Source organism: Condylura cristata, unplaced genomic scaffold (genome assembly GCF_000260355.1).
Source record: "Condylura cristata isolate star-nosed mole 26May11 unplaced genomic scaffold, ConCri1.0 scaffold00018, whole genome shotgun sequence".
NCBI classification, from domain to species: domain Eukaryota; kingdom Metazoa; phylum Chordata; class Mammalia; order Eulipotyphla; family Talpidae; genus Condylura; species Condylura cristata.
The window spans coordinates 36,265,271-36,292,396 of NW_004567119.1; the positions used below are offsets into that span (position 1 = coordinate 36,265,271).

Genomic DNA, 27,126 nt, shown 5'->3' on the forward strand with positions numbered 1-27,126 from the left:
CCCTCCCTGTGGTGAAGCGGGTTAAAGCACAGCACTAAGAAGCTAAGCCACTTCAGCATGAGTTCGATCCCCTCCTGCCCCGGAGGTGACCCACATGGCGTGGCAGACTCTCCTGTCCCACTAGCTGCTCCCCTCAGTGTACTTTGTTTCTGCTCCCCACTCTGTCTCTGGTGAATCCTCTCACCACCCCTGCACCTCTGGCCTGTACCCAGTTCTGTATGAATAAATAAATAAATCTTTAAAATTTTTTTTTTTTTAAAATGAGAAAAGAGTACATCTAGCTATTTCAGGTCTTAAGTTTATATGGAACAGAATAAAAGTTTTGATCATTAAGCTAGAAAATTAAAGTAATATGCATTGAACAATACATGTTAAATGTATTACATAAATGATGTTAATTAATTCTTATTTAATCCTGATGAGGCTGACAATATTAGTACCACATTTTACAGATGAAGTAAAGGAAGTTTACAAAGCTTATGAGACTGAATAAAATTCACAAAGATAATGGAGCAGCCAGAATTCATTCTGTTATCCAGCTAGAACCTGAGTTCTGAACCATTAATCTGTATCGTCAAAGCATGGCTATGAGGTCTGATGCATGAATTCTTAATAGAGATGAAAACAACTCTTGCACAAACAGATATATCTGTGGAATTAAAATTCTGGAGGAGTAACAAGGTAAAAAAAAAACATTCTTGGTGGGTAGAGAGGGGGATGATATGAAGAAAAAGTTAAGAAATATAGTCCAATGTTGAAAGTATAAAAATAACACAATCAAGGGAATGTTCTCTGAAACCAATGTCTCAAGACATTCTAAATGTGTGAGAAAATAATCAATAATTAAAACATAAATGACAAATATTGCAGACAATATCGGATTAAGACACTATTATAAACTGATTAAAACCCTAGCCACATAAGGTTTTTTTAAAAAAAAGTCATTTATAGTTTTAAACTTGATGAAGTCTTACTAATTCAGATTTAACAACTGATTCCAGGAAAAGTAGGTGTGTAAAATGAAAACAGTGGTACATTCCAAGTCTTTTAAATTCAGAAAAGGATTACTGAACACCTTCCAGTCTCTTTACATATATTGCTTTCATCTTCACCACAATCTTACCTGATAAAGGTTCCAATTTAAAATTGAGGACTGGGGCTCACTGACTGCAGAACATCCCCCTAGCATGGGGTTGTAGGGGGGAAGCCTTAACTGTCTCCTCCACCACAAGGAATAATTTTATTCTCAGTTTTTAAATTTTTGGTTCTCTTATTTGCTGACTGGTAGGTAAAGACTTATCCCTATAGACCTCATCTCTTATTTAAAGGGAAAGAAGATGTATGAGAGAGCGTAAAAAGCACAGTGGAGGGAGATATAAATTACAATCAATGAACAAGGTAATCTCCAGATAAGTCTCTACTCCCAGCCCTTTCCTGGCTAAAAATACAAACACTCTAAATATCAGGGAGGCGGGAGGAGAGACGGGCAGAACTTAGTCAAGGTAAGTCTAGAAACCTCGCTTCTCCAACATTAGGGTGTGCAATCTGGTTTCTCGCAGTCTGGTGCTCTCATCTTAATGCATCAACATATCCAAACTGCAATGAAAAGAAAGGCTTCCATTTCCTTCTGCGGATTCCTTAAAGTGCAGGCAAATGATGGTATGGAATAGGGTATCTGTTTGCATTCTCATCCTATCATTACCACACCTTTCCTTCTAAGGCAATGGCTTTTAACTCAGGAAGTTAGCATAGAGTGGTTAACTTCCATTCCATTGGTAAAACCAGTTTACCAAAAGGAATGGGGGAAAGAGAAGTCACTGAAGGGACTAGAAAGGGATACAGGAGAGGTAGGAAAGCTGAAGCAGTGCTTGCACTGCCAGCTGCTGGTGCTGAAGCAACAGATTCTGTGGAGATACCTGTAAGAAAGTCAATGGATGATGTCTATAAGTGGAGAAGGGGGATAAAACCCTAAGTGGGTAGAAAAAAAAAGTATGAATTCAGAGCACAGGCAGAGTCAAGAGAAGATGGGGCAGAATAGTATCACAATCATACAAGCACATCTAAGAGCTGAGCTTACCTCTGGTTAAACAAGAGATGACATTCTCTACTGAGCATGAATTCATAAGGACTGTTGCTGTGGCTTCAGAGTAGCAGCTTTTAAATTCTACTGCAGGCAACATTATAACTATCTATTGATTTGGAGTTCTTGAAATGTGGTTAAAATACATGAAGCAGAAAGAACCAGTGAGTGCCTCGTAGAAGAAAAGCAAGCAAAAACCCAAGAAAAGGCCCGAGTCCTAGGTTATGAGACCCAGCACTATGGTTACATGTCAAAAGAGAAGTGAAGACTACACCCTGCCTATAAACTATGATGGGGCTAACAAAATGGAGCAGATTCCAAAGAGCTTAATTGGCTCAATTAACTGAAGAGAGTCTGGGATAGTGAAGAAAACAAATGAAGCCACATCTCACATAACAAATTAAATAGTATGGAGAATATGGAATAGTGCTTGGCAGACAGGATGTGGTACAGAGTAGTCTGGCTGGAAAGAGGAGGGAGAGATGGGAATTGTAGTTAGATAGGGAACTTTGAGAGCTTGAGGCAGAATAAGTGAGCACAGAGTAAACATGGTGGTGGAATGAAGTGGTCACTTGGCACCATGAGGTCAGGTGTGTGGAGACACCAGCAGCCTGGGGTCAGAGCCAACACAGTGCCAGGGGAGGGGCAGGGGAAGTGAGAGCAGAGGGCTCAATGACAGAGTCATCCACTCTTAGATGTCTACACCCAAAATACTGAAACACTAATTTGAAAGGAAATCTGTACCCATATGTTCAACGCAGCACTGTTTACAATAGCTAGGATATGGAAACATCCTAAGCGCCCAAAAACAGATGAGTGGATCAAGAAAATGCAGTACACAATGGACTAGTTACTTCTCAGTGACCAAAGCAGACAGACATTTGTGGCAACATGGATGGAGCTAAAAAGAATAATGATAAACTGAAATAAGTCTGAAGGAGAAAGGTAAGAACTAGCTGGTGTCACTGATATGCAGAACACAGAGAAGCCAAACTAAAAATCAGAGAAATACAAACTTAAAAATTAACCCTTCAGGACAGCTATAGAACGAACATCTAAAGGGGAGGGGTGAGGGTGAAGGGAGGAGGCACAATGAACTGTAGTGGCAAGTTGGTGTACCCCATGGTGGCGATACCTAATGGGGAGGACCCTAATGCTATCTCAATTAAGACTAAATTAAAAAATGAAAAGCACTGCCGACTGGCTAACAAGAGTGGGGGGAAAACAGGAGATTCGCTTCTAAGCCAGAGAAGGCATAAGAAGGCAGGGAGGAGCATAAGGTCTGAAAGCCAGCACTTATGAAGATGAGTATTTCTATTCCAACTCAAGAAAGCAACAGTCTCTTATAATAGAGAGGAGTAGGAGGAAAGTGGCATAGCAAGGCTCACTTAAAGAACACAGAAGTATTTGAGTTAAGAAGGTCAGAATACGGTTTGTTAAAATCTCCCTGCCACACGAGAGCCACGCCCTCACTTTATTTGCACTTACACATTTTTCTGGCTCTAGTTTACAAAAACTTGCACATCTAATATTTTAAAAGATCATAATAACTTTATCCATATTGTTAGGAATATTGTTTACTAAACAGCTGAATATTTTTCCATAAATGATGTTTGGCGTTATTATTACTGTATAGTGAAGAGAATGAATATGAATATCCATTTTCTATACAGCAGTTTTCAATTAAAAAAAAACAAAAACAGAACACCAGACTTTATAACTCATCGCTTAAACTCCTTGGAAGTTATTTATGACTCTTAAAATAACACAGAACATAGAGGTAACATATATTGCAGACAGTACGAATCTAGTTACTGCCAAGTTCTGAACCCTGTGCTATTTCTCTCCCTCACTTGGTTTACTGAGGTCGTAATGATCTGTTCCCAGTTGTCTATAATTCAGGGCCTTTATAGCTGCTGTTCTCACTACTGGATCCTCTTCTTCCCGCTTCCAGTTGATTGACTCCTTAACCTCCATCCACATCAGCTTAACTTTCATACCCTCAGAGATCCTTCATTAAACACTTTACCTGCAAGCCCTCTTGCCTCACCTAATTTGCCTCTATATATTATACCATGGTCATTTTCTTCATTACATGTGATTACCTGATTCACTGCCTGTATCCCCAACAAAAATGTTGTACTCAATTAATGTATCCCTCGTGTAAGCTACAGTCTGTCACACCACAGATGGCCAAGAAATAATAAAAGAACATTATAGATTTTTTTCAACAGTAGAAATAAGTTATTTTAATTAGTCAATGGGTCTAGCCACTAGAATTTGTATTTCAAAAATTTTAAGATAAGCTCAAATGATCAAAAATTGCATTATCACAATAATAATGTGTAAAGTACCATAAGCTGCTAGTGAAAAAATATTGGCAAGCATCAAAATCCTCTAAACATTTAACAAGCCCAAATATTACCTCTTATAAGTATAGAAATGCCTAGTACAAATTAAGAAACCTTAATTTTGGAGATAAAAATCTATGCTTCATTGACAAGTAAACTAATAATTACTAAATTCTTATCCAATTCTTAAAAATTCAATATGTGGATAATTCTTACAAATATTTTCTAATTCCCATTTGCTCAAATAAACAACTATAAGTTTCCAGCAGAGTCTATAGGGATTCAATAATGAAAATGATAAAAACTACAGTATGAATTCAGTCATCACAGTGAACACTGGGAAAGAGACTTATATGTATATAACCACAGTGTCTATGAATATACTAATCACTATATACATTATGGAAGAAGTTATCGCTGTCCACTCTTTCTAACTGCATGAAAATCCAACTTCTAATTAGACACAGACATGCAGAATCTAGAATCTAAAATTAACATGCCAAAATACAATTCTTATTCCATATATTTTAAAAAGATTATTTTCAGGAAAGCTTTGTGGGGTTACCTGGATCAAAAAGGTACTCAATCACTTTACTTTTGTTTTAAAATATGCAAAAATACTTTCTAGTCTCATAAATATCACTGGCTGACAATGAATACCCTATGGTCAAACAGTGTTATTTGGACATACAGAGAAGGCAAAGAAAATTAAAAATTAAGACACTAATGAACTAAGGATTATACGACCTCGTGTATTATATCTTACCAGCCTAACAACAGTGAGAAAAATTAAAAGTTACTCAGTAATGAATTAAGGACTGCACTTCTTCATAGTACTATATCATACCACCCTAACAACATGTAATTAAATTGATAAAAATCAATTCAAATTAGATCGCTTTAATCAATTAGAGAAATAACAAAACGGAGACTGCATGTAAGGGATCACACAAATCTTTGATAATCTTTTCACAAGGGAAAAAGATTTGAGACCCAATTCACAACCCTTGTCAAGACTTCCCCAAAATCCCCCACATCAAGCCCCTCCCACGATAGTATCCACCTCAAGATTATAGAGATGTCTTCGTTACAAGCCCATGAACTATGTTCTTTCACCTTAGTGTCTCCAAAGTCACACACATTGACCAGTGAACAGCTGGTGATCAAAAATTCAGTGGAATGAACTGTATGAACAGAAGGAAGGAAGTAGGGAGAATGGGAAGGTTTGTACACGGAATTTCAAACTGTTGCATCAATTAAGACACCATTTTAATTTTGCAAATGAATCATTATGGGATATGAATCAATTTTCCAAATAATGGTAAATAATGTCATACCCTCTAGGTTCTCACACAGCTAGATGATTGCACCAGAGCTTATTAGCATACTGCTCTCCTAAAAGCCCAGAAAAGTAAAATGTATGGCCTGAGGCAAACAAAATGTCTTGAAAACTATGCTTAGGAAGCTGCCTGGTAGCTTTAAAGTATCTTAATAAATAATTATATCAGAAAAATGAATTATAAAATTATATGAAGTCAGAAACAATATTACAGCCCCTAAAATAAGTAATGTAGCCTTAAGATAACAAGTTGCATAAGGAAATTCAGGGCTTGATTCTTTATAATTTTCTAAAAGCAGCAGATTCTTGAGAAAGAAAATGCTCCAGCTAACAACAGTTTCATTTTCAGCTGCAGAGATGGCTTTTTGAAAAGGAGGAAGCACAGGCTTTACTGTTTTGTACAAGTGTAATACACCACAAAGGTCAACAGCATGCCTGAAATGCAAATATATTTCTCCTCACAAACGCTTAAGACCCTGTTCCCCAATCATATTTGTAAGTTTCTATAAAGAAGCTTACATTTAAACTAGAAGATACCACAATATAAGCAGATAGGAAGCATGATCCTCTAAGAACACAAACTCTGACGTGAGGCAACAGGAGACAGAGAAACTATTACATTACATGTGTGAACCAAAAAGGACACATGAGGGTATCAAAGAAGTATTGTTTGAAATCGCAAAAAATAAACACTCTAAACATGCTTATTTCTTAAAACACCACTCCCCTTAAAAAATCATAATCAAGCATTAAATTTTCTTATGCAACTTGTTAGTTTAAGGCTACATTATTTAGGGGTTATAATACTGTTTCTGACTTCATATAATTTTATAATTCCTTTTTCTGATTATAATTATTTATTAAGACACTTTAAAGCTACCAGGCAGGTTCCTAAACATGCAAGCAACATACAACATGAACAAGTTGTATGTGAAAAGATAAACTACAGCCACATGCACCAGAATTATTACTTGCTCAACCATGATGTTGTGTGAAAAAATACCAGTTGAAATATATAAAGATTATATATTTCGTTTATATAAAATTTTAAAGTGCAAAAGCAAACAGATCTGTTTAGAAATATATACAGATATGGAGAAAATGATAAGAAACGATCACATAAAATTTAGGATACAATTACCTCTGAGAGAAGGGAACAGCAGACCTGGGTCAGAAATATTTTTAACGTTTTATTTCTTATGCTGGATAGTGGCAAGGAGAATGCCTCTATTTTTCTTTATATCTAACATGTGTACCTTCTAAGGTTTTTTATTTCATTAAAAATAGAATGAAAAATGGTCATCCCTGCAACGGCTGTGGCAAGTATACTGACCCTTTTAAAACCAAAAAAAAAAAAAAAGAGAGAGAGAGAGAGAGAGAGGATACTTTGGTTTCACAGGTCTCTATATAAAAAAGACGGGGGGGGGGCATACAAAAGGCAGAGACTATGAGCAGGTGTGAACAATTAGACCTTCTCTGAAAAAGGGAAGTAAAACTGTAATATCCAACTGAGTCAGAAAGACACGCACTCATAGACCAGAGAGCAAGCAGAATTAGAGTGTCTAGTACTTGTGAGGGTAACTGAAACTTCCAGGGTTCCCCAAGTGCACCCTGCAGAGCAACTCCTTGGACCTAATACACTGGGGCTAGGGTGGGATTTGGTAAGAGGAACTGGAGCAAAAGAAAGGAAACCGAGAAAGCCGGGACAGGTCGGCATTGGAGAGCAAAGCTAATTCTAGAATGATACAAATACAACATGGAGATTTTAAATCAGACCTCAGTTTTCAGATTTTATCCATTTCATTTTTTTTTAAATAAAGTTCACTTGATTCTCCTTTCATTTATTACCAGTGTAGTTCTCTACATTAATTTAATACTTCACCTTAGTCTTTTATTGACTTTAGGCAAAACATTTTATGAGCCTTGCTTCCCACTGTGAGATTTACAGTGGCAGAATTTCTGTTGAGGAGAGGACATATAGGGACAGGTCTGGTTGGAAGACACGGTGATAACTCAAATTTGCCTCTTAAAACAATAGCTGTGAAAGTTTTTCCAGAATCATTTCTTTCACTGCCCAATATGGGTAAACAAAAGCAGTTACATGTTTAAAGTCCAGAAGTAATATTAAAACAAAAAATTATACAATACTACATTCATAATTTTAAAGTACAACTTTTATTCTTTTCCAATGTTCTCAATTTAAAACTGCTATTTCCCCATTATTTAAGACACACTTTATTATCACACAGTTAATTTTACACTAATTTATATAATTAAAATCATCTTACCTGTACTTTTTTTAAAGCTACTGGCACTCCATCCAAGAGACAGGCTGCTCTATAAACTTCACTAAATTGCCCACGGCCAATTTTCTTTTCTATTCGAAAGTTGGCTAATGTATTGTAGCCCATATCTGGTCGTAAGGCCTTCTGTAATTAAAATAGGAAAAGTTTATAATCACACAGTATACACAAAAATCACTGATTGTTTTCACATAAGTAGGTGATACCTATGGTAAGCTTGCAAATATCCACTCATTCAACAACTATTTATTGAACTCTTATTCAAGCCATACACACACACACACGCACACACACACGATACATATCATACCGTATATAATCCATTTCATACATATGTGGTTATATACATAAACATATACAAACATGTGCATGTGTGTGTTCACTTAACCCAATATGCCAACCAATGTATGAAAAACTTCTGAACTTTCCGATAATTATTCAACTTCTACAAAGAATATCTCTAGTGGAAGGGAGTTTATCATCACATCACTACTTTTTTCAAAGACTTAAATTTGGGGAGTCAGTTTTAGGCTCACGGCAAAACTGAAAAGAATGAGTAGTGATCTCCCAAATGTTCTTTATCCCTCCCCCAAAATGAAGTTTCCCCATTATAAACATTCCCTACTAAATATCCCCTACTTTTGTTACAATTCATCAATCTACATGGATATGTCATTATCATCCAATTTCTATAGTTTACATTGTGGTTCAATATATGAGTTTGAACAAAAGTATTTGACATGTCTCCATCATCATGGTATCAGAAAAAAAAAAAAAAAAAGAATGTCTGCACTGGCCCTAAAATTCCACTTGGCTTCACCTACTGATCTCTCCTTCCCTACTAACCCCTGGCAGTCTCCGATTTTCTGTCTGCAGTTTTGCCTCTTCCAGGATGTTACAGAATTGGAATCACACAGTATGTAGACTTTTTTTAGATTGACTTCTTTTACCCAGTACAACAATTACACTTTTAAACAACTTTTTGCTTGTGGAAAAGGCATTTCTATTTTAACTTTACACATTTTTTTTTTTTTTAAATTAAGGTAACACTAGTTTACAGCTTGGTGTATGATTCTGAAACATAGGGTCCAACCTCTTTAGGTGTATGTTATCACATCATCCCCAATACCAATAAACCCATAGGTTCTATGAGGCACTGTACTCTGTTGCTAGGAATGAGGAAATGAATTCAAAATGTGCAGTGCTTTCAAAGAACTTATATACAGTACATGGAATAGCTCTTCACTGTAGCATGAGAAATAAAGGTAGAGTATCAAAACCACAGCAGTCATTCTTATTTTAAGACAAAACCCAACTCCTTATAAATTTCATCTACTCTTCTATAGTTCTAGTATTCATTTGATTGTTCATGGGTGTTGTTCCTCCATAGGGTCACAGGGTAAACAATTAATTGAACATCCACTAGAGTCACACACCTCCTACTGCTAAAATTACAATATTAACTCAAGACAGAATTACTTGTGCATCTCTTGATACTCACATTCTACTTTGAGCATCACTACATACATAAAATATAACCAGATAATCTAATTTAGCTACCATATGCACCTGTACCTTCTCTGTTTTGGCTGAACGTGCACAGACTTGCCATTGGTAAGTACACTCTCCCAAACCCGAGCCACTCTGCTCACATCCTTCTGGGCCTTCTGAATCAACTTGGAATAAACATGACTTTCTTCTGGGATCAGAAGAGTGCACAAATGAAGGAGACTGAATACTAAACATCTACTAATACAAGAGGAGAAGATATTGGTTCTTAAACACACCACATTCAACATGAATCAGCCTTTCAAATAAATCTCAGTTCTGGCTGATGGCTCCATGACTTATGCAAAGGCTGTTTTCATATATGATTAGTACTGTACATCAACTATAACACAATTTTATCTTGTTAATTTCTATACTACTCCCATACTAGCAAACACTGTAAAATTCTGCTAAGGTTTCACTGGGGCTTTATATACCATCTAGTTTAGTCTCATGGCATCCTAAATCCAGATGTTATCACCTATAGCTAGCTGATTCCCAAGTCCTGATTCCCAAGGATAGCCTACACTCTCTTGCTGTGGGTACTAGCAAAGTCATCTACAATATGACCCAACATTATGAAATCCTATATGATAATCCACTGATGTTTTCAATTTCAAGTCTTTTGAGAAAAAGAACTAGGGATAAAAACTCATGTTAGAAATAAAAATGAAAATACAGACCATAATAAAAAAATAAATAAAATGATATCGAGAAACACCTTGGCAAGTTGTTCATTTGTAAGATTTCTCTACGCAGTCACTGAAATTAATTTATAATTGTCACTGTGACTAAATGCCATCATTTCACACAGGAAAATTAAAAAACAAAGTACCACTTCTTAGATAGAATGGATGTTATTACTTTTTAAAGTTTGTGTGTGTGTGTGTGTGTGTGTGTAATGTTAAATAAAGCTCCATCTGAATAAAAGAGATTTTTAAAATTGGCTTTGTTTTCTAAGAAATCTTTTTAGAAAAATTTGACAATTAGGATAATCTGTACTATCTAAGAAATAGATTTCCTTCCTTCCCCATAAGGGCTTTCTTTCTGATAAGGACTTATCAGTCTCAACAGTAACATACATAGCTTCATCATTAGGAACACTAACACAATCTAAATTCTCTAAATTTGAGTGGGAATTCCATCTTCTGTCTGCACAATAACTGACAAACATTAGCATGAACTGCTAAGGCACTGTGACAACCACATGCTGAGAGCAAAGTCTCACTAATGTGTTTTGGCATGCAGGTTTGTAATCACACATTTACATATGCAATGACCTACATTTGCATGTCAGATCACACACTGTCTTGGTTTATTAAGACTGGGCACCTCCCTGTGCTTGGCGGTCAGAGTGGCGAGAGAGGGCCAGAGGGCGGTGTTTTTTGGCAGTTGAGGGATGAACTGCCACCAAGGATTAGGTTGATATGGCCTGAGCATTAGACACTTCATTAGACGTAATCTGTTTAACAGTGGGCAGAGTATGTAAACTTCACAGCCCATTTGCGGCACCTTTTTCCCCCCATGGCCTTTCTTCAAAGGGCAGTGTGGGTGAGTGACAGCTTGTCTCATCTGCTCCCATGTCCTGTCACCCAGTGTAGACTTGGAGAGCTGACATGAGAAGAAGCATAGCTGCACATCTCCTACTACCCTTGGGTCTCTGCCACACTGTAATTTGTATAAAAAAAACAAGCTTGTGTAGGATGAGGTCTCTAAAAGTCCATCAGATTGATAGTAAACATAGTTCAGCATATTCTACTACATTGTATTCAATGCCATATCCCACTCTGATGAGCTACATTCCATCACAGGTAGCACTACATTAAGTGCTTTAAATGGAAAGATGGCATCATCAAATGAGTGACTCTCAAGGAAAGAACTCCTTTTTAAAATAAAGGCATATTCTCCTTTTTGAGTGATATCCATTTCCACGTATATTTTTGAGTCAGCATTTGAATTATACTAGGAATAAAATAATTCAGCAAAATAATGAAATTCAATCAGTAGGAAATAAAACGCACAGAAAACCACTTAAATTACATGATTTGTGTTCTCCATTTGGTCTGAGTTTTACAGACCTTTGACCTTCATGACTCAACTATGTAAAATGGTTCATGTATTTTGCAAGGTCATTAAAAAACCTTCAATTTTTATGCAAGTGAAACCTATCTTGTTTCTTCCACTAAAATAAGAAGATACTGCAGCTGTACCTAGACAGAGGACGCTAAGTAACTTCACACCTAGCCATGGGCTTCACCTGCCTGCCACTGGTTCACCAAGTGCACCACAAGCTTTGGCCCCTCCAAGCAAGGCATTTGCTTGTCTTCATACCTTCTGAATAACTTTAATTTGTACACCCAGCAAACCTTAACTCATCTTTGAGATTCAACTGTTGGCCCTTCCAAGGAATCATCTTTAGCTCACTAAGACAACTTTATTGGTTCTTGCCCTTGTGCATCCATAGCAGTTGACAGCAGTCATTGAATTCTATTAACACATGTACAAACTCAGGCAATGAGCTAGGTTCCCACAATGGATTTCAATTACTTGTTTATACATATATATAAACATATATGTGTGTGTGTGTGTGTGTGTGTGTGTATTTCTCTCTCCAAAGCAGAGACCAAGTATCTTTGTGTCCAGATGCCATGAAGGCCGTCACCTTAATGTGGTGAATAAAAAAATTTTCACAAAGTAAGTTGATGCAACTGAAGATCTGATGAATGAAAAGGCTTTACAATGCAGAGTGCATGACAGTGACTATGAAGGCTCTAAGTAGACCAGTGACAGACAAACGTACAGTACAATATAAAAAAGGCATCAGACCTGCAAAGCTTCCTCTAACAGCTCCCAACAGGAGAACAGAATTCACTTCAGTCCACACAATTACATCATTTAAGCAGTAATCCACTGTCCCTATAGAGCGATATGGGTAGCAATGAATAGTGTTTCAAATCAGTCTTGCATCAAAGCCTGACCTAGATATGGAATTAGGGGAAAAATCCACTGGGTTCCCATATCGCTCAGTAGAATAAAGCACAGGTTCTAGCGTTAAAGAACAAGGCCCCCATCTAAATCCTAATTCTGAAAGTATCTTTCTGAGCTGGGCAATCCATTCAAACTTTGTTCCCTACTTTTGTAAAATGAGGTTAAGTCTACCTAAGGAATTGTGTGTTAGATGAAAAAAAAAAAAAATAACAGAAACATGAGCACAGCAAGTGTTCACTAAAACTTAACGCTCCCTTCCCCAAGAGTGCTAATAGTACTGTCTCTCCACAAAACCACTTTCATAACAGGGCTGTCACTTCTATAAGAGCCTACTTGATGTCCTCTATTTTTCAAGAATAAAACTTTTTTGTTGTTTTAAGCAAACATAAATCCTAAGATTTGAAACTTGCACTGCCCAATGTTAAATAGTGAGTGTATCTATTTTAGTTTGACCCATCTTATGTTAGAATTCAGGTTTGAATTTTTTTTTTTTAATTGAGGTGAATTGGTTTTCAATACTGTAAGTGATTTAGAGGTACAGGATCACACCTCCTCAGATCCATGTCACTACACCACACCCACCACCCAACAAGACACCCAGAGTTCTCCACCATAGTCCACTGTGCTGCCCTTGCCCAATTTTCTCACAATTAAGAGTTTGCCTTTATCTGCTGCTAGTTTCGCATATGACAATGGCATAACATAGTTAGTAGCAGTTCTAAGTGTCAACCAACCCTGAGTTCTGACTTCCACCTGGGATACCCAATTTATCAGTGGTTTGTCTTCCTGGTTCATGAACAAAAACAGCTTAATCCATTCCACCCAGAGTCTTTTTAGTAGTGATTTGGAGAGGAAGAACATATACATAAAACTATGTTCGTAGTCATTAGGCTATCTGGTTGGGGCAACTGTAATAATAAGTTGAAAATTACATGCAAGGTGGTAAGAAAAACTAACATTTTGGTGGTGATTGGTAGCTAGTGTACACAGATGTCAAAGTAGAGTGCTGTGCCTCTGAAACATACTTAAATAATCAATGTTAATTCAGTAAAATACTTCTTAAGTTAGAAACTGCAGGTAAACTAAAGACAAGAATAACTCATTCAAAAATCCATAAACCGGCCCTCCCTGGTGGCGCAGCGGGTTAAAGCACTGCACTGAGAAGCTAAAGCCACTTCCGCATGAGTTCGATTCCCGCCTGCCTCGGAGGTGACCACATGGTGTGGCAGACCTCTCCTGGCCCACCCGCTGCTCCCCTCAGCAGTGTACTTCGTCAATCTGCCTGTTCTGCTCCCCACTCTGTCTCTGGTGAAGCCTCTTGCCGCCCCTGAACCTCTGACCTGTACCCCAGATCTGTATGTACAAATAAAATAATTCTTTAAAAAAAAAAATCCATAAACCTATGCACTTCAAACTGCATGATCCTTGTGACAAAAGAAAACTGAGAAAGGATATGGTGAATCAGTATACAGTATCATCTGAAATTACAATCTATCACCTGAGTATTTTCTTTTCTTTTTTTTTTTTTAAAGATTTATTTATTTATCCATACAGAAGGCCAGAGGTGCAGAGGTAGTGAGAGGATTCACCAGAGACAGAGTGGGGAGCAGAACAGGCAGATCGTGAAGTACACTGCTGAGGGGAGCAGCGGGAGGGTCAAGAGAAGTCTGTCCGCCATGTGGCTCACCTCGGGGGGCAGGGGGAGAATCGAACTCATGGGGAAGTGGCTTTAGCTTCTCAGTGCTTTGCTTTAATCTGCCGTGCCATCAGGGAAGGCCCCCACCTAAGTATTTTCAAACACTGTTTTTTTTTTTTTTAAAGAAGCCTCAAAATGCTGCTAATGAACATGGATAACATAAGTTTATATAAGCTGTTTTATATAGTATAATTTCTTTTTTGCTATTTGTGAGACACTATTCTCACTTAAAGGCATCATGAAAATTAACATTAGAAACATGCATTACATTTGTATGAAATAATAATGTTTAGCTTTTGAACTGACCAAATCTACACAGTGAAAGACTATACTATAAAAGCATTCTGAAAGCTAAGAAAAATAAAACACTCAAAATTGCATGACAACTAAAAATTCAAATCCTAAAGCGAACAAAGTTTTATACAACCCTTGAATATTCTGGGTTGTTATTAATTAATCTCTTGTTACCTAGATTACTTAACACCAGATCTTGATAAGGAGTTGGGATTCACTTCTCCATATACTCTGTTCACTGCTCCCTTCATATGAATACTTCCCGCTTTAAAATAAAATTCACTCTGTTGTGCTCTTATTCTCTTATTCTTACAGGTATTGAATGACTCTTTAAACAATTAATAAATTCCTAGAGCCAAATTAGTATCTGTAACTTGTTTAAAATTTGAAGCCAAGAACATTTAACAAGCAATAAGATAATTTGGATAACATAATAATTGTAATTCTCTGGGGAAATTAGAACAGTCACAGCATGGACTCAATAGAATCCCCAGGGAGAAAATTATGTCCTGATAATTCCTAGAGGTATTGTTATCAATGATCTATTATACAAGCCAGTATTAATTACAATATTTAACATCATTATTAAGGTTTTTCAATGTTATTACAATTCCATCTTTTACTGGTATTTTCATATCACTGATTACATAAATTAACTTATATTTATATTAATATCACTCATCTCTCCAAAATTTAAAAGTTACAGAATTTGAAAATGCCTTTCAATTTTAGTTAGCAATAGAACTGATACTATGATTTCAAAAAATCTGGTATTCATAGCCAAACTGCATAGAAGAGAATATTCTTTCAGAATAGCTAACACAACTCTGTCATATACTATCTTCTACAAACCTCAGTGGAAATAAAAAACAAAACAACAAAAATAGTACATGATTTTATCATTTATAAAGTTACCTCCCCTAGAATTTCTTGACTTAAAAAACAACCTTTTTTCTAAGTGCCCGGGATTTATATCAGTTCAACCAATATACCATCAATTATTATGACTGACTCCCTATCAAACAAAGGAAGAAAATCACTACAGAATATGAAAACTGAGTGGGTGAATATAACAAATTATCTAGTCAAATATCTATAAGCCCCTGGTATTTGTAGTATTTAATCATCATTAGTTATATTAGCCAGCATAATAATCACTACATCAAAATGATGTCAAAGACACTCCCATCTTCCTATCCCCCCATGATCACCACCAGTTATACCTGGAAAATTAATACGGAGAGAAAAAGTCTCTTACCGAAAGAATCAGAGATAGAGGGAAGAGGTTTTTATAAATTTATTCTACAGATATTAAAAGGTAAAAGTGGCTAAATGAACATATAAATATGAAACAATAAAACGAGAATGGGCAAAAATAAATAGAATCTCAAATTTACTCTGCATATTTAAGTACTGTGCAGAGGAGTAGTAATATACTGAAAAATAAGCAGGTGATTATTTCAGGTCAAGGGGTTTGGGAATGACCTTGCTGAGAGGGTGACATTCATGCCAAGGTTAAAACAACAGAAGGACAGGAAAGAACAGTCATGGCGAAAAGGGTCCAAGGAATAAGCCTTGACAAAAATCAGAATGCTTTGACAGCAAAAGTCAGGAATTTGGGTTTGAAACAGAAGGCACTACACTGTGACCTAATATATTTTATAAAGATAATCACGAAGCTTGGTGGAGAAGAAACTGGGGAGGAGCATGGGTAAACTAAGAGTGGAAGCAGGGAGTCAGGACAGAAAGTCTGAGAGTTACAGTTAGAGGAGGCCAGCAGAGGGAATCAGAATATCATATTGACATGGAGTTAAAATGACTACTGAATAAATAAAATCTAAGTGCAGGGCAGAGAGAAATATCAATTTTGGTCTTGAACAGTCTGTTAGAACAGCCATTTACTAGGATGAATATGGTTAAAGCAGCAACTGTTTGGGGAGAAAGCAGGTAATAAAAATGTGATAAAGCATATTGGATAGAGAAGCAAGCAATGGGATGAGAAATCTGGGGGTCCGGACAATTACTGGCAGAATGGTGTCCGCATTATCATCCTCATCAACATTTAGTAAGTGCTATATGTCAGGCACCACAATAAGCTCCGGATCAACTCAACAAGGTAAAGGATATTATTCTCCTCATTTATTGGAAAGAAAAGTGTGGCTTACAGAGTTAAATAATTTGTCCTCTATCACACAGCTACCAAGTGGAGGTTCCAAGAATTTGTCCAACTTAATCTAACTTCAGATACGAGGAACTAACCCCCACAAAAACAGCCAGGATTTCAGCCAGATTTCCTTTCAACAAATCTACATATTCCTCTCCACAAATAGTAGCGTTGCAACAGGGTACTATCTTCAACTTATCTTCTCACTCATTATTCAGTCTACCCCATGGACTATTTCTGGAAGTTAGTACTGAAAATGATTCTGGGTACTCCCATGTCCCATCAGACACTTTCTCACAATTCTTCTAGAAGCTCCCCTTTCTTCATCCCTTTGTTCTTCTACTAAATGAGATCAATCAAGGAAAAGCAAAACCAAAAAGGTACATAATTAAATTTATTCTATGTAAATGTAGTTGGAAGGAGAAATATCAAAATGTCCAAATTTGGGAAATGCGTCATGACTATTTAGTAACAAAGTTGTATGAAACATAATCAGTTATATGAAAAAGCCCTAAGATTCACATAATAATGGATAAAAAAAGACAGCAGATAAAGGTACCCTAAATGTTAAATAATACAACTTTGATTTACCAAATGCATTAGAATGCATATATATTCAATGCTGCTCTTCAAAACAGTTAACATGGAAATATATCTGAGAGGACTTTTCCAATACTGTAAACACATTTGAAATTCCACCTTTAGGATTTTAACCAGAGCTAGTTTGAAAGATCTATGAGCTATCACTGAGATCACATGAAAATGATTGGCCTCTTTAAGAAGATACCCTCATTTTGGTCAAATGAATACCAAGACTATTTAGTTAATTCAGCAAATAAACTAAGTAGTTGACTCCAAATGATTCTGATACTCAATTCTACCTTCTTAATAAACCATGTTTATCATTATGATTATTAAACCTACATATTATGCTCCAAACCAGTTTCAAATAAAGCTGGAAAATTTTTATTATTGGATTTATCTTTGCCCATATTACTCTGAACAGATCAAGTAGAGATTTCCAAAAGCAGCTGGGAGTCCTTATTGTATTCCCATGTTAACTCTATTTTTAAGATATTTCCTTTATAATTTGAAGAAAACATATTCCTAACATGCAAACATGAATGTTAAAGATTCAAAACTCAACCAAAGTTTAAATATTTTGAAAACACTTCTTATCGGACAGCTTTCTTAACTCTCTATACTGTCAGTCTTTTCCTAGAAATTTATTCTAATTGCAATTCTGTAATTACATAATATTATTAGAAGGATGAATATTTAGCTGGTAAAAAGGTAAAAAAATAATTTAACTTTCAGTTAGAGATGATGGTTTCAATTTCTAATACCACACTGGGAATTGAAAAGCAAACCCATGAGATCCGAGCTTCAATGTAATATTTTGAGATGCATTTAAGATGTTGTGCTTGAAAAGAAAAGAGAATGAGTTGGTATGAAGTCAAATTGGCAGTCATTCAACAAGTATTTCTTGATTGCCTACTATGTTCTGGGAACTAGGGATAAAATTTACACACTAGGAGAAGAAGAAAGACAATGAACAAATGAAAAATGATAAGGTAATAAATTGTGCAGTGAAAAATATAACACTTGAAGGCACACTGGGTGGATATGAGGTTTCAATTTCCTTAAACAAAGAAGGTGATATTTAAATATGTACTTGAAGAAGATAAAGAAGTGAGCCGATGGAAACCTTTTAAACAGACATGATTTGACTAAAATTTTATATTTAAATGCTATGTAATTTTCTATTGATTTTTGTGTGTCAAATAGACTTGAAAGGGGGCAAATGTGGAAGCAAAGAGATAAACTAGGAAATATTACAGTAAGGTATGTGAAAAATTAAAATAACTGACCAGAATGGTAGCATTGGAGGAGGTAAGAAGTATTCTAAATCTAAACACATTTTAAAGACAGAATCTGCTAACAGATTAGGAGCCTAGAAGATGTCAGGGGTAGCTAGGGGATTTAGTTTGAACACCTGAAGGATGGGCTTGTCACTACTGAGATAGTGAATGGCAGAATGGTTTCAGGGGAATATTTACAGTTCAGTTTCAGGTATATCAGGTTTGAGACACAGAAATTTGATGTCAAGTAGGCAACTGGATACATATTATTTGAATTCAGGACAGAGATCCTGGTTGAACACATATTTGAGAGTTACCAGGATATAGATCATAAGGGAAAATAAGCAATGAAAGGACCAAAAGACAAGTGAAAACAGGTTCTGGAAAACCAAGGGAAGAATAGGCTTGAAAGAAAAGAGTAGGATCAACTTTACCACATCCAGCTGTTAAGTAAGAGGAGGGCTGAACACTGGACTAAGTGACATTAGGTCACTGAAACCTTGACAAGAAGTGTAAAGGCACCCAGATGGGGTAGAAAAGCATAACTAGGGTACATGCAAGAGTGTGAGTGGAGAATGGAAATCAGAACTACAGATTAGTCTTCCTAGGAAGTTTTCAGCAAAAGGGAACAGAAAATAGGTTTTACCATTGGAGGGAAGAAAGATTTCAAAAGCTCTTGGGGGGTGGGTTGTTTTATAGAAGTAACAACATAATAGTATGCTCACGGGAAGAACTGGGTAGAGAGGGCTAAAGTAATTCAAGAACCGATGTGGGATCTGGTGATCAAGGAACAGAAAAAACAGATCCCTTATGATTGCTTCAGTTTTCTTCATTTTTTCAATGAAATTGGAAGCAAGGGCATGAGCTGAGAGTGAGAATGGCGGCCAATATGTTGGGAATTTGAGGACACAAAAGATATGAGCAGTCAATGAGGAGAGTGGGGAGTAAATGCACTATGATCTAACTGCTGAACAGCCGGAGGGATTACTTGTGGTTGCTGACCACGAATGTAAAATTATGGCAAAAACTCCTTTTCTCAAAATAGCTGCTGCTTATCCTCCTACACATTATCAATGACATTATTCTTTAGCTAGTGAACTGTAAAGATGGGAACATTACACCTAAATTTCTATGAAGACTTCCAGACAGAAGCTCTACTCAATGCTGTATGACAAATACCGTGGCAAAAATAAACTTATCCAAAGAAACTATTCAATGATGACCCATTTTTCCTTGTGAGCTTACTTCCTTTGTACCCACAATGCACCCTGATTATTACTCTACACATGCCACAAAGTATACATCGCCTCATCTCTCCACCTGCATTCACAGAGATGTCAAAAGCACAAATGGATTGTAGTTGAAGCATAAATGGAATGGTCATTCTGAGCTGGAACATTCCCCAGACAAGATTCTCATATTTTTCACGTTATTAAAATAAGAAATGTCTTTTTTTCTATCTGGAATGCTGATCTTGTATGACCCCCCCTTTCAGAGGTAGTCTAAACACTAACTAACTTCAAATTTACTACTAACAAAGTCCTGATAATTATTACAATCAAAATTAATCTTCTAATCATTCCCTCAAATTCTTAGATTTACACTTAAATTATATTTTATATTTGACTTTATGATATAAAAGAACGTTCCAATCTTCTTCATTCAATGACCATAAATCAAACTATTCAGAAAATGTTAATTTCTGTTGTTTAAAATTAGTCTTGTAGTAAAAGACAAATTTTTACTATTTCTGTACCCAGTTTTTACTCAATATAGTTTTTAAATTACTCTAAATTCGTTGTTTCAGAGTCCAAAACCCATGAGAATATATAAGAATCTACTTAAAATATCTTTTCAGTATCTTTTAGACTTCAGTGGAAGGAATCAAAAAAGGAAAGGAAGGAAAAGATAAGACAGGATAGGAGGGAAGGAGGAGAGAAAACAGAAGGAAGTTGATAGAAAAATTTTCCCCTAAATTCAAGAGAATAAGAGGAATGCAGCAAAAATAAAATAAAGATGCCTACATTTAAAGATGCCTAAAACTTAAAAAGGAACTAATACTGTACTAAAAGTGAGACCAACATTGTATACTGTGGACTGAGAGTATGCTCAAAATAAGAAAAAGCTAGACCAGCATACATATCACTCATCATTCTAACAGGGAATTGGTATTTGACACTAGAAAGCTGACTTCCTCAGGCTTCTGTTTATGTCCAGACTTATATTAGCATTACAAAAGTGAAAGAAGTCGCTTGGCTAACCATATGTTGCCACATCACCCCCATTATTCAGGCCAATGGTGTGGAACCAAACAAAAGAAGGTTGTCAACCTGAACAGAGGCTGTCCTTTCCGAGGCTTTAAAAATAATGCTACTGAGAACAGTAACATTTTTCAAAGACTTAATAAGCAATAACGCCAATAAGCACTTGTCAGGTAATCTTTCTTTTACTGCCTCACACCATCAGTCTGCATAAGGAGGGGGAAACAAATCCTCTTCCCCACAACCCCCCCTTGCCACAGGCAGCTAAACCTGGATGACACTTGCCTGTTTCCCACAGGGAGGAAGGTCCACCCACACAGGAGCAGCAGCAGGGGGCACAAGGGAAAGGAACGAACGGTGTGAAAGCGATGCAGAATCATGTATATAATCTTGAAATTTATGCTGTGTGGCAGCCTAGGGTCTCCTAGGAAAACAATTACTCTCATTTTTACCTCCCACTGCCACTCAGACCTTTCCTGGCTGGTGAATCAGTAGGAGGCAAAAATGCAAATGCCTATTTTTTTTTTCCTTTGAAAGTTAAGAGAGCTGCTCAAAACAGTGGATTTCAAAAATCACAATACAAACTAATTCTTAAGGCACTTCTTTTATTGTCTTTGGTAGAAGCAATAGTGTTTTTTGTGTGCCTGTAAGACTGGTTACTAACATATGTCCATATCTACTGGACTATAATAATCTTGATAGTTTATAACCATACACAAAATACAGTTGGTAGATTTTTTTTTAATCATCTTAAAATTGAAATATTGGTGTTACCCTAAGCTAAAGGGTCTCTCTTCTGGATCTAGATTAATATCTTTATGAAAAATTCTGTTACATAAAAGGCTAATTAAATGTGCATATGAAGGAGTCCCTGGTTGCTTTTAATTACCTGTCTCAGTGAGTGCCAGCTCCAAGTGAGAACTGCCTTTCCACAGAGCCCCAGGTAAGGCAGACACAGTCCAGTTTCAGAAGGACTCTCTCCAGTAGGAGAGAGAAAGGAGATGCCCATATAAAAGGACACAGAGGCATCAGAAATACCAGAAGACCTATAAAAAGAATATACCTTCAGGTTTCCAAGAAATATATCCAGGAAATCTAAAAAAGCTTCATGGAAAGGAGGGCATTTTAGATGGTCCTTGAAGGATCATCAAGATTTCAAAAATTGGAGAATAAGGAGGGTGTAAAATGAACAAAATCACAGAAAAGATCATCTATTCATGGGCAACATTTTCTGGACTACATGCTTTACAAATGCGGATTTTAGAGAAATCAAATGATGTGAAAGGTAGAGGGAAAAGTAGGGGCCCCCAAGAAAAATAAGTTTGAAAACCAGTACATCCCCCCTTGGAAATTCATGAGGAAAGGCTGTGAGGAAACACTACCAACAAAGGAACTTTTTTTGTTGTTGTTTTTAAAGATTTTATTTATTTATACAGAACTGGGGTACAGATGCGGAGGGAGAGAGGATTCACCAGAGACAGAGCAGGGAGCAGAGCAGGCAGATCGAGGAAGTACACTGCTGAGGGGAGCAGCGGGCAGGTCAGGAGAGGTCTGCCGCGCCATGTGGTCACCTCCCGGGCAGGCGGGAATCAAACGCATAAGGAAGTGGCTTAAGCTTCTTAGTGCTCTGCTTTAACCCGCTGCGCCACCAGGGAGGGCCCCAAAGGAACTTTTTAACCACCGTCTCCCAAACCTACTTGACAGAATCATTTCAAAGAACATTTACCAGCCCTCAAATGACTTCAAAGCTGCTATCTAAGCAGAGTTGAGGCAAAGCTAGCAGAGTAAACTGAAGACAAACTATAATGCCTCAAACACCAGACCAAGAAACGTAATATATATACACATTATATATAATATATAATATATATATTCATATATATAATATATATATTCATATATATAATTATAATATATATATATGAAAAACCAAAATGAGGTACTGACCTTATTTTGTTTCTTTTCTTTTAATGAAAATATTATTAACATAATATTATGTTAACTTAGGTAATTTGTATTATGACTTTGAAAAGCAGTTTTGAGTAGCTCTTACATGTCAAAGGGAAAAAATAAGCACCTGCAAATAATTAATATTATGTTGACACATTATAGTACATCATAAAAATTTGATATCTGTATAAACTACAAACTGATCACCACAATAAAGATGGTTAATATCCCCCACCATACACTGGCACAGAAAATTAGGAGGAAAGGGGTGTTTGCTATTTCAAACATCTCATTATATACTGAGCTTTACGGCAGCATCCATAATGAATGCAGGAGGCTAAACAATGAATTTCAAATAATGTGTGCACATTATTTACTAAGACATGCATTTTATGGAACAAACCTGTAAGCAACTACATAACCGGAGTAACATGCCCCAGTCACAGAGAGGGAGATAAAGGTAACAAGGGGAAGGCAGTTAGGATAACGGAGGATCAGCCGGCCAAGGCAAGGGAGGCAACAAACACAGACACTCCACACCCCTGCGGCCCTGTCTCAGTTTTTCTCCTGGCTCCCTAAGCCTAATATTAACCCTCAAAGACAGGTGTAAGGTAAAACTATACTTCTTGTTTCATATTTGCATATAAAAGCTAAGTATTATAAGCCACTATTTTAAAATATATAAACGATTGTGACAAAAACTCGAAAATTAGCAATTAGCAAGTTAGCTACCTTCACTCCTAAAGTATCTACAAGTATACTGCTTCCATCCCCTCATATGTAGTATAGCTATACTACATATGAGCTTATTTTAGAACAAATTACCTGTGGCTGGAACTGAGGAACAGGTGACCCTTGCATTCCTTGTGATTGTTCATCCATTGTCCAAAGCAACAGGAACTTTAAAAATCTGCAAAAGTGTGAAGACAAAATGTAAACAATGTTATCACAACCAATTCCTGTTGTTGATCATAGGCTTGATACGGATTTTAAAATAAGAGAAATTTATCTTACACTTCCAAAGTAGACATTAAGATATCCCACACTCCAATGCCTGCCATTTGCTATATCCAAGCTCTGTTGCACTAATACAAGTATGCAGTCTCAACTGTTTCCATTTTCAAGAGGAGCATTAAGTACTTCGAAAATCCCATTTCTCCAGATTGAATTTTATTTTCTCCATTTGCCTTACTGAACAAGGAGGCTTACCCTTCACCTTCCCCAGTGCCAATGGGGCAATTACCATGCCACTTCCTATAATCAAGCTCCTGTCTTACAACCCTAAAATGAACTTCTTCATATTCTCAAAGTGTTAATGCATTTGTTCTGAATGTCCAATGCTATATCACTTACTGTGACTTTTTGGGTTTACACTTAAAAAGGTCAGTCTTCACATGAAAGTTTTCACTTTTTAATGCATGCTTTCCTTATAATTATATAACATTCACTCACTAATTCAGTAAACATTAGATGAAGACCAATTATATGACAAGTACTACACAAGATTCAAGAATTGAACTAAAAATGACAAAAAAGCACTGCAGTTACTTCTGCTCTGATTCTAAGCAATGCCAAGTATTTCTAAGTTCTTTGTAAATGTAATTTATAACTAAAATCCTGTGGGATAAAAATGAGGGCTCATTTAAATGGTATTAACTAAATGGAAAAACTAAACACATCATTTCATGATACTCTTCAAAGCAATAATATATTCCAGGCATAAGCTGTTTGTAATGCAAATATTTCTATCCCATGATTTGTCTTTTCAAAATACCCCTAATGACATCTTTCAACTAACTAATAAACAGAAATTCTTACTTTTTTTTTTTTAAAGATTTATTTATTTATGCTTACAGAACTGAGGTACAAGCCAGAGGTACAGGGGCACTGAGAGGATTCACCAGAGACAGAGTGGGGAGCAGAATAGGCAGACTGACAAAGTACACTGCAAGGGGGAGCAGCAGGCGGGTCAGGAGAGGTCTGCCCTGCCATGTGGGTCAGCTTCCTGGCGGAGGATGGAACTCATGCTGCAGTGGCTTCGGAGAGCTTCATAATGCAGTGCTTTAACCTATTGCACCACCAGGGAGAGCACTGAAATTCTTACTTTTAATATGGTCTAACAAACAAGTCAATATTTTCCTTTATGATCACTGCCTGTGAATACTACTTAATATAAAAAAATTAAATAAAAATTGGCCCTCCCTGGTGGCGCAGCGGGTTAAAGCACAGCACTGAGAATCTAGGGCCGCTTCTGCATGAGTTCAATTCCCGCCTGCCCCGGAGGTGACCACATGGCGTGGCAGACCTCTCCTGACCCGCCCGCTGCTCCCCTCAGCAGTGTACTTCGTCGATCTGCCTGTTCTGCTCCCCACTCTGTCTCTGGTGGGGCCTTTCACCGCCCCTGGGCCTCTGGCCTGTACCCCAGTTCTGTATGCACAAATAAATAAATCTTTAAAAAAAAAATTAAATAAAATAAAAATTTCAAAGCACTTGAAAAGTGATTTCACCTAGCAATCTGCCCAAAAGGGAAATCATTTCTACAATATCCCAGACACAGGTCATAGAGATTCTGCTCTGAAAATAAACATCTCTATGAAATTCTTATATAACCCATAAGCTTAAAATATACAATGAATAAAATTCAGTAATAACTTCTATGCATATCTTACATAGGTTCATGTGTCATTGGAGTCTTAATGTTATTACAAAGTAAGAGTAATAACAATATATCAATGCTGATATATTTGTATATTGATTTAATGACATTTAATACTTTTTATGTTTTAAAAACCAAAGACATTTATATTTATCTCTTTGCACTAATCCCTTAAATAAAATGAAAACACTTTTTTTTTTAAAGATTTTATTTATTTATGCACACAGACTGGGGTACAGGCCAGAGGCTCAGGGGCGGTGAGAGGCTTCACCAGAGACAGAGTGGGGAGCAGAACAGGCAGATCGACGAAGTACACTGCTGAGGGGAGCAGCGGGTGGGTCAGGAGAGGTCTGCCACACCATGTGGTCACCTCCGGGGCAGGCGGGAATCGAACTCATGCAGAAGTGGCTTTAGATTCTCAGTGCAGTGCTTTAACCCACTGCGCCACCAGGAGGGTCCCTGAAAACACTTTTTAACATATGAAATGTCAATATGTATTCAGTCTTCTAGATATAAATTCTGTGTTGCAGTGATCTGTAGGGACCATCTGTGCTCAGATGGTCCCTACATCTCCTGTGCTCAGATCAACACTGGCACAAAATAAGTCTCTGTCATAAAAGCATCAAATAACTACTACTAAAGTTTATTTAACAAGTCTAAAGTGAATGATGAAAAAAATTATTATCAAATTCAAATTTAGCAGCCCACTCTTAGGAATCTACCCAAAGAATACAAAAATAGTAATTTGAAAGGGAACTTGCACTCCTACATTTATTGCAGCACTATTTACAATAGTCAAGATATGGAAACAACACAAATGTCCCAAAACAGATCAATGGATCAAAGAGCTGTGGCACATATACACAATGGAATACTATTAATAATTCTAACTATTACAAAAAATTATGTTTCCAAACCTATATTTTGATTCTATCATAGGAACTGGTTTTCTCTATAATTCTCAAAATCTTAAAATATTAAACTAGCTACATACCAACCTGAAGACAGAGTTCGGATAAAGTTTTAGAATTTTTTCTTATTTTTTTAATCTAACAAGTTGAAATACTAATCTAAACTTATTTGATAGCTCTGTAGTCTAAAAATAGTTTTTCTTCAAACATCAAGGATATTCATTAAATCTCCAGTGCCCTTCTAGTTATACATGACATTTTTAGTAATAAGCTAACCAAATCAACTATAGTTTATTAAATAATATTAAAGAACAGCAACTATATTAAAATAGTAACTCTAAACTCACCAAAACAAAGTTACTGACTTAACTACATGTATATGTGACAGCTGAAAAAATGAAAGGAACTATGGAAACTTTAGGGTGACTGATATTGGCAGAAGATAAACACTTACATTCAAAACTAAATATTTTTCTTGGCCCCAAAGTCACCATTCAACAGAAATATTCCTGACCTCACCCTCCTGCCTCTATTTAACTGACTGAGTCATCCAGGTTTTCCCACAATCAAGCCAGTGACTGTTGTATAACAACACAAAGAAAATTAAGTTGAAGTAATCAGCACCAATTGTTCATTTGTACTTCACTGTGTTATCATAGTGCCTAAGAGCTACTAATATAGCTATCAGATCTTTGAAGAGAATCAGGATGTTTTTAGAACATC

General features: G+C 36.5%; 1 protein-coding gene across 6 annotated transcripts in view; it reads right to left on the bottom strand.

The window, feature by feature from the left end:
* NEK7 (NIMA-related kinase 7) overlaps positions 1-27,126 on the bottom strand; it is a 123,352-nt gene that overhangs the window by 52,237 nt on the left and 43,989 nt on the right. For 3 of the 6 annotated variants that reach the window (XM_012726999.1, XM_012727000.1, XM_012727001.1), the window contains 3 exons: positions 23,662-23,746; positions 21,776-21,932; positions 8,059-8,199 (listed from right to left, as the gene is read on the bottom strand). In XM_012726999.1, the coding sequence (XP_012582453.1) occupies positions 8,059-8,199; positions 21,776-21,932; positions 23,662-23,714 (351 nt within the window). In that variant the 5' untranslated portion in view covers positions 23,715-23,746. The remainder of the gene's footprint in view (positions 1-8,058; positions 8,200-21,775; positions 21,933-23,661; positions 23,747-27,126) is intronic. The other 3 variants (XM_004685480.2, XM_012727002.1, XM_012727003.1) reach the window with 1 other exon arrangement.